Here is a 12,561-nt window from a genome sequence, read left to right as displayed (position 1 = left end):
GACCTAAATGGAAAAAAGGTGAAACAGCAATCATTTAAAATTATTTGTAATACATCTATGTAGTATATAGCTTATTAAGAAATTTTGTTTGTGTTTCAACACATTGTGATACTTACTTCAGATTGTAAAGCAGCATTCATGACTGAAATTTTTCATTTTCTGTAAAAATATCTCTGCAGCCAGGATTACAGTGAGCTTGTTGGTCAGTGTTGGCTCCAGAGTGCTAGAGTTGCGAGAAAAGCTGGTCATCACCAGACTGCATATAATGCTCTTCTGAATGCTGGGGAATCTACGCTCTCAGAACTTTATATAGAAAGAGCAAAGTGGCTCTGGTCCAAGGTAAAGAACATAAAAATGGAACTTACTTTCTTACATGCAAGAAAATAATCTTTAGGTTTTTTTCAAGAAAAAAAGGCACACAATCAGTGTACGTAAAACAAAATAGGTCAGCTGGGACTATCAACACATTCTGATTGCAGTTGAGCCATGGGAAGTTTTTACCTCCAGCTGCTAGTCAGCCCTTTTCTGTATCCATTGACTTTTCTGGCAGCTATGTATAAAACTGGTGGATTACCTGCCTCTGTCAAAGCAGCCCTGGCAGATTTAAATTATCTTAATAGTAGACCTTTCCTTAATTTGTATCCTTTTAACTAATAGAGGTAGGCAGCAAACATGGGAGCAGTTATTGTGGTAAACCTAAAGGCACAACAATGCTGAGTTAACAAGGGTATATAAGAAGCATTTGAAGTCAGTAATATTCAGTTACCACAGCCAGAATGATCTAGAACACACTCTGGGACATAGCTTTGCCTTAATAACAACTGTGAGATGGAAGTTTTGCATCTCTCTTATTTGAAGTATACAAAATGTTTTCCTCTTTCACTTAGGGTGAAGTTCATCAAGCACTCATTGTTCTCCAGAAGGGGGTTGAGTTATGTTTCCCTGAAAATAAAGCACCGTGTAATACCAAAAATCAGCTCATCCGTGGTCGGGCAATGCTGCTAGTGGGCAGATTTATGGAAGAAACTGCTAACTTTGAAAGCAATGCAGTTATGAAAAAGTATAAGGTAATTTGATATACTAGTGTTAACAAGACAGTAGTTTTGAATAATAATAATAATATATCCCTTAAGTAAGCTATCGTTATGCTCCTAATGATGTCAATAATAATAATAATAATAATATATCCCTTAAGTAAGCTATCGTTATGGTCCTGACGATGTCAACCAAGGATAACATCAATGGGATTAAATGGTGTATCAATGTGTAGGAGGGAAGTAGTTCTTCTCGTAAAGATTTAACTATCTGAATTAGCTTTAATATAACACGTCAATACAGGGAAGTCCACAGTTCCCAACAGTGGGAGCTAAGAATACCTAATAGAACTCTTTTAAAATAAAAACCAAATTACAGGAGCATGGCTTTTTTCTTATGCAAGTACAAATTAGAATTCCTCACTAAAATGTGGGCTACTCTAAACAGACAGTGCGATAACTTGATGACACATTGCGCTACCCTTCAGTGTTACTTCTCTCTCTGGTAGTGACTTATAATTGTGCTTTAAATATGCTTCCAATCTCTGAAGAACCAGGAAAAGAGGCAAATGGTATGTTTTTCTTCAACAACACAGCACTACACTGCTTCATCTTGCTACGCCAGTGAAATACTGTTTTGGCATTGATTAATACTGCCTACTAAACCAGTAGTAGATGCAGATCTTTATGCTTCCTTAAAAAAAGTATGTTTCCTATCCAAGTTTTGGCATTTGATACTGTTAATACTTATTGCTGTCTTACTAATTAAAATACTTCTGTAACAGTCATTTAGAGAAAAATCTAATGGATGTATCAAATCAAATGAAGGTTGCAATAATGGAAACTAATGAAATTTTGATGGATTATATTAAAATACTAATGCTTAGAATTCTCTACTGCCTAAATATTGGCACTGGAAACAAGATAGTGTTATTAGAGAATGAATGTGCCACTTGCTAAGTTATTTCTTTTCTAAGTCACAATTTTTTGTTTTTCTTTTAAACATCGTGCTTTCAGAAGGAAAACAGAAATGTGAAAATCATCCTGCTGTTTCACTTTTCAAAAACCTAAAAGAAACCCAATATTGAGTTTATCAGGATCAGGAACTTGATTATAATATTTTTAATAAAACTGTAGCCTTTCCTAGTTGAGGAATCGTATATCATCCTGTCTTAAATTATCTTGCTGTCTCCAAATCCAAAAAGTATTTTAAGAACAGACTTCTGCTTTGTACAGGCATTTATCTTGGGGCAAAATAACAATTTGGAGTTACAAAGTTACAGTTAATACTTTTTTGCATGTACTTTGCGCAAACGTAACTAATACAAGATTCTTGTTTCTTGAGAATTTTTTTTATTATTATTATTGTTTTGTGTTTTTTTTATTTTAAATTTAGCGTCCTCTCAAAAGTAATTATCTCTTTTTGATTTTGTTGCAGGATGTTACGATTTTCTTGCCAGAATGGGAAGATGGACATTTTTATCTTGCTAAATATTACGATAAATTAATGCCAATGGTAACTGACAACAAGATGGAAAAACAAGGAGATCTGATTAGATACATAGTTCATCATTTTGGGAGGTTAGACCCTAGGGAAACTTCGCTTAGTTTCTATAGAAGGATGACTATAGAAAAAAACATTTTATAGGAGTATGTTGTCTTTCAACAATTCAGACTCAAATTTTTATGCAGTATTGTAAAACAAAATACTGCATGCTTCTGTTTGGTTTCATACCTAATTAATTTTACTTTTGCCTTCTGACTAAGCAATTGTTGTCTGCCTTGTGTAAGACAGTTAATTATTTCATCTGCAGTTTTGATTAATAAAAACAAAACCTTTGTATATTAGTAAGCTTTTAGTTGTTGCAGACGCATTAAAATGCTGAACATAAATTTCTACAGTCCAGAATGGAATGTGAAACAATTAAGGATGTGAAGTTTTTAATGCTTCTAATATATATCATTAACATGCTGTGATTTAAACATGTAATCACAGGTCTCTACAGTATGGAAACCAATTCATCTATCAGTCAATGCCAAGAATGCTGTCTTTATGGCTGGACTTTGGAGCAAAAGCATATGAATGTGATAAAGGTAGAACATTTTTTCCCAGTACATACTTCCTGTGTCATACTTTTGAATATATAATTGAAAGAGCAGTGAAGTATATTTACAGTTCTTTGTTTAGACTTATTGCCTGAGATTATACGGAAACAAGAAAGTACTATTATTCTTTTAAATTGCAGGATGTTAAAATGCAGGAGGGTATTAATAATTTTAATTAAACCCTCCAGAACTTTTTAAAAATATATAATGAGGTAGCATTGTTCTTCAGGTAACTTAAGCTGATAAACAGATTTAGGGAAAATCCTTGTGTGTCACCTGTCACCTCTTCTAAGTTGCCTCATGAGTAATGAGTAGTGGTTTTGTATACACTTGCTACAGTAAAGTGTTAGGCTTTGGGGCTTTTTTCCAATTTGTCTTGGTTCCAGTTGTTGAAGGAATTTTACGGAACTTTAAATGGGGGGGAAGAAAAAAATCCTGAGGGCAGCATCGAGGCACGTGAAACTACTACCATAGATGCATTTTTGGGTGGGAGATTTTTGGACAAATGGCAATTGCAGACGTCGCCTGCAGGTCTGGAGTGAAGCAGACAGTGGTGGCTCCTTGATCTTGACCTGGTTCTATACGCTTAGGTCAACTGAACTTGGCTGCAGGCACATCAGATGCTGCTTTCTCTGTCGGTGATGTGCTACTCGTGCTGGGTCCTCCGGTGCAGCGGTGGAGATAGCAGCAGATGTGCTAATTTCATCCCTTGTAAAGACTTTCTTCATTTCCTCTCCACTAAAGAACATTAGAATCCTTTTACCGGGGAAATACATGGGTGGTTTTGGTTTTGCTCTATGCCATTGCATCACTTTAGAGGAGTAATAGATGTTTTATTTTAAGAGTGTAAGGAGAGCTTTTCTGCTGTTGTCTGTTCCATGTTCCTGTTGTCTGTGCTTGTTTATTTCCCATTATTCTGGTTAGTTAAATAGCGTGTGTATTAAGTCATTGTATGCTATGTTAAAAAGAACATTACGGTAGAAGCTTTTACTTTTCCTTGAGTTTTTTTGGCTTATGAAAATTACCAACAAAATATGTTTTTGATTTAAATGATTTTACATTTCTGATGGGAGAAAAAAGGAACATAATCCTGTCCTCTTGTGTTTTTTCAGCTAGTCGTTCAGAACGTGTTCAAATGAAAAATGATTTAGCTAAAATAAACAAGGTGATTACAGAGCACACGAATCACCTGGCGCCTTACCAGTTTCTGACAGCTTTTTCTCAGTTAATCTCCCGAATCTGCCATTCTCATGATGAAGTCTTCGCAGTTCTGATGGTGATTGTTGCCAAAGTGTTTTTAGCCTATCCACAGCAAGCAATGTGGATGATGACTGCTGTGTCCAAGGTACCTTGATAAGTATAGCTACACCTTTATTAAGTTTGTAAAACTGTTTTCATCAGAGAGAAATGTGAATATAACCTATTTTACTTTAAGATGATAAGAAGGAATTGAGAGTTTCAGTTGCTGTGATACAGTGTTGTGGAACAGGGTATCAATGCTGTCACTGCAGAAGATTTTATTGCAGTCTAAAGTTCGGATATTACAGTTTAAGTGTTCCAAATCAGAATGCTAACATGCATCCTGACTTGTATGAGGTACTAGGAAAGGAAACTGAATAACAAATAGCTGATGAATTGGGTAGTTATGGACAACAGATTTTGTTGGTTTTAGTAATTGTAATAGTACTTCCAGTTTTAGAATCAAATAATTAACTCCGTGCCTTGATTAAAATGAGAGAGATACACCACTTAGTCCCAATACTTACCTGGTAGTAAGGTCATTCCAAAGCAAATTGGAAAGCATGGTGCATACTATTTCTTTAAGGCCGGTGAAATAACATTCAGGATACACTGGCATGTTCTTGAGTATTGGCCTTTATGTTGTGGGACTCCCAAGAATGGTTTCAGAAAGTAATAACCCACCCTCCCACCCACACCCCCAACAACCGTACAGCTTTAGTACTTGTTCAGCTGGAGAGCATCCTTCTCCAGCTATTAAATATGACAAGCAATAAGTAGAGAAAAGAATATATTAATTACCGTGGGGTTTTCTTTTTTTTAGGATTCTTTAATTGATTTGACTGTTGTTTAATAAATTTTAACTTTCCTCTTTTTTCAGTCCTCTTACCCTACGCGTGTCAATAGATGTAAGGAAATTCTAAACAAAGCTATTCACATGAAGGAATCTTTAGGAAAATTTATTGGAGATGCAACACGCCTTACAGATAAGCTATTAGAACTGTGCAACAAACCGGTACTTACAAAAATAAACAAATTAATGCATGTAATGGGATTATTCAAAAACGTTATACAAAAGCTTCTGATAACTTTCATTAGCCAATTCATTACGTTACTGCAATTTAACAGAAACTACATTAACTTGCAAAAGATTTTTTTTTTAACTTAATAAAAATATTCAAAAAAAGTAGAAAATAGCTCTAAATTGAGCACATTGCAAAATATTTCAGTACAAAATATTTCAGTACATAATAGTACGTTTCACAGTGCATGGGCTTTACATTGTTTTGTGCTTTCATGTATGATTCTTGCCCAGGAACTTTCACAGAGTTTTACTATAAAAATAGACTGGTTGTGTTTTCATGAACAAATGAACTTGATAATAAAGGTAAAACTAAATAAATTCTTTCATTATTCTGTATTTACATTCAGAGTGAAAAATACACGTGCCATAAAGGCCAGATGTATTTACTTTTGACCACTCCCATTTCCTTTTAAATGTAATTTGCCGTTTTTCTTACTACCATAAGCATTTATTATTCTATTCATTAGTTAATGTGAAATAGCAGTAATATTTTCAGTGTTTATTGTTAACTTTGGAACAACTTTTTTTTTTCTTCAAGGTTGATGGAAACAGCTCAACATTAAGCATGAATATTCATTTCAAAACACTTAAGAGATTAGTAGAAGAGCACACATTTAGTGAAATTCTCATTCCCTTACAATCTGTAATGATACCAACTCTTCCTTCAATTCCTGGTACGCATGCTAACCATGACCCTTTTCCTGGATGCTGGGCCTACATTGCAGGCTTTGATGATACGGTAAGCCTCCGGTTGGCACCTCGTTTTAAACTTCCCGTTAAACAAATGTAGCTGCAAATCTTAGTTCCCTAGAAATGGAGAAGTTGAGTAGGAAACTTCATAATTACTTTCGTGAAAACTGAGTGGCTTCTGTCGTAACAGCCTGAGACAGATACGGCCTCTCGGTACTTAGATAAAGTTTTGGCCTGAGGTTAGTAGGATGTGGCACCATGGAAGTGCTAACGTGATCGGTTGCAGTGGTTTATTACAGTTAGACACTTTATTTTGTATGATCTAATACAGATGTTAATAAAGAATTTAATTTTTTCTTTAGGTGGAAATTCTTGCCTCACTTCAAAAGCCAAAAAAGATCACCTTAAAAGGTTCAGATGGGAAATCTTACATTATGATGTGTAAGCCAAAAGATGATCTAAGAAAAGACTGTCGGCTCATGGAATTCAACTCCCTTATTAATAAGGTTTGATGAGTTAGACAATCAGGTGCATTATACTTCTTGACCAGAACAAAATGCTGAACTATCTAACAAAAAAACAACTTACCTTGAGATAAAGCTATTGGAAGAAAAGTAAACTGTTGCAAAATATCTTGTTTCAGTGGAAATCAGTAGCAATCGATAATGTATAACTTCTTACAGACTTGTGAAAACAGTAACATTTTGCCAAAATAATTGCTTATTCCAGCAAAAATATATAGGAAAGGTTATTTACAGTAAATAACTAACTGCAAACTTTCTGCTGTCATGCTTCATATTTCTTATTCAGTATTTTCTAATATTTTTAATGAGAAATAGGTAAATTCATCTTTTCATACTAGAAGTGTTGCCATACTTCTTATTTTAATTATATTTTGCTTCTCAGCAATATGCTTAAGGTTAAGGTACCATGTTTTCCATGAGGTTAAAGCAAATGCTAGCATCTCTGAAACACTAAAACATTTATTTCAAATACTGCTTTTCAGGGATTTAAGTCATGTACAAGTTATGCAGTTTGACTATTTTATTGCAAAATTCTCTTCTTTAATTTACTTCGGAGAACAGATGAGCCCTTTGCTTGCATTTGACCTACTGCAGGCAGTGAAGCTTAGAATTTTAAATTCTAGATCGTGTGATTGGAAAATAGATATAGATAGAATGGTTAATGTTATTGATACATTTTGAGCCTATCTGTTAATCTCATTTTTGTTTTGTGAATAGTGCTTAAGAAAAGATGCGGAGTCACGTAGGCGAGAACTCCATATTCGAACATACGCAGTTATTCCATTAAACGATGAATGTGGCATAATTGAATGGGTGAACAATACTGCTGGTTTAAGAAATATCCTGATAAAACTTTATAAGGAGAAAGGTAAAGAAATATATTAGATTACAGTGGTTTTTATTTTTTTTTAAAGGACTTGTATCTTTATTCGTAAATGAGACAAACAGCAAGGATCAGACTAAATTCTAGGAAGATGCAGTCACATGTATTTTAAACTATCTGCAATATATTATTATTCATTTGTGTGGTAGACTTTTGCTCTTAAATGGAAGGGAATTGGTGCTTGCAATAAACGAGTTCCTTACAAGAACTGATAACACAATCATCTTAATACGTTCTTTTATACAATGATGTAAATCATTTCAGCAGCAGTGCCAGCAGCATGGGAATGTATGTGCATTGCTGAATAATAGAAAAGACTGGACTTTTTCTTCAGATTTGATCTGTTGTTTTTCATTTCTGTTACATTTGTGTGAGATAATTAAGATAATTTATAATTATCAAGGTTGAGGGTACAGCAACTTTCCAGGGAAAAGATCAGATTTCTTTTGAATTTCTTGTTAACAAAGCAACTTTCTGGTCAGCGCAGTAAAATTTTGGGGGAAGATTTCACACATTATCTGGCTGTATGCAGACATCTGGGAGTTTGGAGCTCCAAACATCTCAGCTGAATATAATGAAAGGCTTTGTGAGGGTGGGTTTTTTTGTGTATGTGTTTTTCCCCCCACTCCACCCCATGGCAATCGGTAAAACTCTGGTGGCTTGTTTGCCAGGTCTTCTCTTTCAGTTAACATGATTTTTTAATTTACTTTCCAGTACCCCACCACCACCATGTTCTGTGGGTTATTTTCCATTTGCTCATTTATTTCAGCTTTATGGAGATGTTTATCTTCTCTAAAATACCATATTTTAGTACCTATAAGGCTTTACATTTGGGGATTTCTTTTGCCTAATTGAGAAGGTCTATTACAGGTATCTATATGACTGGAAAAGAATTGCGTCAGCATATGCTTCCGAAGTCAGCACCTTTGTCTGAAAAGCTGAAAATGTTCAAAGAAGTCCTTCTGCCTCGTCATCCTCCTCTCTTTCATGAATGGTTTCTTAGAACATTTCCTGATCCTACTTCATGGTGAGTGACTGGGATTGGGCTAGCTCTACTTTGTGTATTTCACTCAACATTAATGATACTACTGAATAAAGACAGATAACCCAAGGAAGTGACTTGGACATATCTGACTCTTATTTCTGCAGGTACAATAGTAGGTCAGCCTATTGTCGTTCTGTTGCAGTGATGTCAATGGTGGGTTACATACTTGGCCTAGGAGACCGTCATGGTGAAAACATCCTGTTTGATTCGTTGACTGGTGAATGTGTGCATGTGGATTTCAACTGCCTTTTCAATAAGGTGAGAAATGCCACTTGCTGAACTTGCTCTTTATTTTATAAATTTCTACTGTTTTGGCTTTTTCCACTTTTTTTACTTTAACATATCTGTTGTGTTCTCTCTCTCACTTTGTTTCTTATTTATACCAAACAGTCTGGGATATGTAAAGAGTTATGTGATTGTTCTGTATACTGCATTAATGAAAGCCAGCTTTTTGATTTAGCCAGTATCAGATGAGCTGATGTGGATACACTGAAATAGCCCAACTTGTAGAGTGTTTGTATTTTGTGACTCTCCTCTCTCCACTACCACCCTCCAAACAAAGCTGTAATTACTACATTCAGAATTCTGCTGCTGTGAAGAGTTTCTTTGTTTTTTCTCACACAAATTCAGCACAAAAATTCCAATGGTTCTGTAAAAATAAACAGCAGAAATTGTGGCCAGAGTGGGATTTGGAGTTTTGGTGTTTCTGTTGAAAGATGCTTTTGGTGTGGAATATGTGCCCTTTTTAATTCAGATAAGTGAGGAAGAGATGTTGTGAGTTTAGTTTTCCTGCTTTCTTTTTAGTAAGCCTAAATTGTCCTACATAACCCTTAATTAAAAAAATTTTTTTAAGCTAACTTGCATATTATAAAAGAAAAGTTAACATTTTGCATGAAACTACAGAGCAGCAATATATATTTAGTACAAAATTTTATATCCTGTATTAGTGTAATAGAACAGGGAAAAAGAGGTTGTTTGGACATTGGTGTCCTTTATTCACTGTAATTTCCCTTTAACAGCTGAGAAGGACTGTGATCGAAGCAAACATCTCTTGTCAGCTGGGAAACCGCCACTGACAAAGATGGGGAAAAAAACTAAAAATGATGCAAATGTTACCCTTTACTTTAATAATGCTTAAAACGCTTAGGGCATACTCTTCTTTTTTTTTTTTTTTTTTTTTTTCCTTTATCAATGTAAAGGGAGAAACTTTTGAAGTTCCGGAAATCGTTCCTTTTCGTCTCACTCACAACATGGTTAATGGAATGGGTCCAATGGGAACAGAGGGTCTCTTCCGAAGAGCTTGTGAAGTCACCATGAGGCTTATGCGTGATCAAAGGGAGCCTCTAATGAGGTACGGCAACTGGTTTTGCTACAAACTCTGAAAAAGCTGTCTGTAGTCTAAACATCTGAAACAGTAGCTGCTGCAGTTTCAGCATATGTCTGTCATGCAGCTCGATCTTGCTATGACATGCATTGAAATATAAAACAATATAAATATTCAGCGCTAACTTTAGACTCCTGTCAGTGTTCTTGTTTTGAAAATTAAATGTATTATATGTATCTTGTCCTTTTATTTTTAATTTATCTAGTGTCTTAAAGACTTTTCTCCATGATCCTCTTGTGGAATGGAGTAAACCTGTTAAAGGGAATACAAAAGCACAGGTGAACGAAACTGGAGAAGTTGTCAACGAAAAGGTTAGTTGAAAACAAGCATAGCATAAGGTATTCAAATGTCAAATGTCCACTATGGTTGCAAGTCTCGTATTTTCTAATTGAAACCTTAACTTGTTTTTTCTTTCATTTAAAAATTCCTGTGGTTATTTCTTCTTGATTGTCTCTGTGTTCATAATTTTTATCCATAAAGAGACTATTTTTATTGATAGAAAATGTAATTTATCTACTAAAGAACCAAACAAAATAGAGCCTGCGATTCTCTTATTAGTGTTACTAAATCAAGGACAACATCAACAGGAGCAATAGGATAGGTGAAGCTCCTGCTTCCCCTCACTCTGACTGTTGCACAGTCCTCCAGACATACAGCGGTGGTAACATTTGGAGTCCTTTCCATGCATGTTTTTGTGCTTTTCATGAGTGGATGTTTATTATTGAATAAATACATGCCTTGTTACATGTCAAGGAATACTTGGTTAAAATTAGGATTTCCTACGTACTGTTTCTTTTGTAGCTGCTGGTAAATACTATATTGTTCATCCAAAATATAGCTTGCACAACTTATAATATTTATTCTAGTTCCCCTTTACAAAAATTCTGCTTTGTCTCCTTTTTGCTTTGAAAGGAATATTGAGTGAAAATAAGTATGTGTAAGCAGATAAAACTTAGGGAGCACTGATAAATACAGCAACTAAGATAAGGACAAACTACAGCACTGAAGCTATATTACAACAAAGACCTTAACTGGGCTATTTAGGCACAGAAAGTCTCCTGGTCTTCAAATACTTACTAACCAGGCTGTGTCTGCATAACCTTTCCTTTAGTTACAGGACCACCCACATAGTTGTATATGGTTAACTGGTTTTTTTGGATAGGTGCAATGTTACACTTGAGCTTTAAAAGAAAATGTGTGAGTATAATTGGTATGACCGAGCTATTCGAGTGGGCCTCAAAACAGCTCATTTTGAGTTGCTCATCACAACCTGTTACTAGATTTCTTCATTTTCATAATTTTGGCCTAAATTTTCCAGACTAGGTATCTTCTTTAATTTTACCCAGAACTCCAAGAAAAAGGCTGGGGAAATTTTGCATTTATTTGAAAGTAATTGTATGAAATAAAGCATTCTAACATTTTCAAATACATTTGCATAGCTTTCTCAGTCTTCTTTGGTAAATTTTACTGGTAAAAATGTAAGGCAAAAGTCGTAACTTGACCAATAGTCTATCCATTTTAAAGAATTATTTTTAAAAGTGGGTATCCTTTATTTTCCAGGTAACTGGTGTAGACATCTGGGGTTTGTATTAAATTAGTATACAGATTTCAAGCACTTATTTTAAGAAGTGGAAGTTCATGGATAGTAGCAATATTCATCTTTTTTCCTTTTTCTTTGTTTCCAGGCCAAAACCCATGTCCTTGATATAGATCAACGGCTGCAAGGTGTCATTAAGACTAGGAACAGAATAAAAGGATTACCCTTATCTATTGAAGGCCATGTTCATTACCTTATTCAAGAAGCAAGTGATGACAACCTGCTCTGCCAGATGTATATGGGCTGGGCTCCGTATATGTGAAATTTGTTCACTTTGGAACGGTACCATTCACAAGTGATGTAGCTATAATATTCTTGAGAAGGTATTAATCAGCGATAACTGGTCACTTCTGTTGATTTTTGACTGTAAGCAGCAGAACAGTCTTATGATCAATCCGAAATCTATGTAAAATATACACTTGCAAGTATGTTATGAATACACTTGCAGATGTGCAAGGTGTTACAACTTGTTTTGTATAAACACAGAAGCCAGTACATAGGAACTGCTTAAAAATTAGACTCTGCAAGCCTCTGCAAGTTTCTTATGTACATACCTCTCTGATTATCTGAAAAATTTTCGCAGTGTTGAAAGAATGCGCTCTGTAAAGTACTGTATGTTTTTGTAAGGTTTTTTTCTCATTCAGCTTACTTGTAGATTAGAAAATCTGACATAAAGTTTTATACTGATACGATGTAAAGTGGTTCTTTCAACTTTTTCTACTCATAGTTCAGAAAGGCTTTCTAAAAATAATGAGTATTTCCCTTCAGCAGTACACCTTGAATTTTGGTTTCCTTTGACTTTCTTCCATATGTCCTGGCTAAGTCTAGAAGAGCATTTGGGATCTTAAATCTTACCGTGAAGAAACTGGTAAAGTGTTACCATGTTCTGAAACGGTTTCCTGAGCCCTCGCCTGCTGTGCTAAGAAACCCTTGTGAAGGCAATTACACAAAGCTGTGAGTTAGAGGACCCTGGCA

At 35.0% G+C, this 12,561-nt stretch overlaps 1 protein-coding gene across 1 annotated transcript in view; it reads left to right on the top strand.

Annotated features, from left to right (window-relative positions):
- Nucleotides 1-11,848, top strand: part of ATR (ATR serine/threonine kinase) — a 42,503-nt gene extending 30,655 nt beyond the window's left edge. The window contains exons 34-47 of the mRNA XM_009325094.1: nucleotides 180-339; nucleotides 888-1,067; nucleotides 2,473-2,615; nucleotides 3,031-3,128; nucleotides 4,253-4,485; nucleotides 5,260-5,394; nucleotides 6,002-6,202; nucleotides 6,516-6,659; nucleotides 7,395-7,545; nucleotides 8,431-8,587; nucleotides 8,710-8,863; nucleotides 9,805-9,956; nucleotides 10,195-10,300; nucleotides 11,675-11,848. Coding sequence (XP_009323369.1) covers nucleotides 180-339; nucleotides 888-1,067; nucleotides 2,473-2,615; nucleotides 3,031-3,128; nucleotides 4,253-4,485; nucleotides 5,260-5,394; nucleotides 6,002-6,202; nucleotides 6,516-6,659; nucleotides 7,395-7,545; nucleotides 8,431-8,587; nucleotides 8,710-8,863; nucleotides 9,805-9,956; nucleotides 10,195-10,300; nucleotides 11,675-11,848 — 2,188 coding nt within the window. The remainder of the gene's footprint in view (nucleotides 1-179; nucleotides 340-887; nucleotides 1,068-2,472; nucleotides 2,616-3,030; nucleotides 3,129-4,252; nucleotides 4,486-5,259; nucleotides 5,395-6,001; nucleotides 6,203-6,515; nucleotides 6,660-7,394; nucleotides 7,546-8,430; nucleotides 8,588-8,709; nucleotides 8,864-9,804; nucleotides 9,957-10,194; nucleotides 10,301-11,674) is intronic.
- Nucleotides 11,849-12,561: the final 713 nt, after the last annotated feature.

The sequence above is a fragment of the Pygoscelis adeliae genome, unplaced genomic scaffold (assembly GCF_000699105.1).
Source record: "Pygoscelis adeliae isolate BGI_AS28 unplaced genomic scaffold, ASM69910v1 Scaffold155, whole genome shotgun sequence".
Classification (NCBI taxonomy): domain Eukaryota; kingdom Metazoa; phylum Chordata; class Aves; order Sphenisciformes; family Spheniscidae; genus Pygoscelis; species Pygoscelis adeliae.
This window is presented reverse-complemented; position numbering and strand designations above follow the sequence as displayed.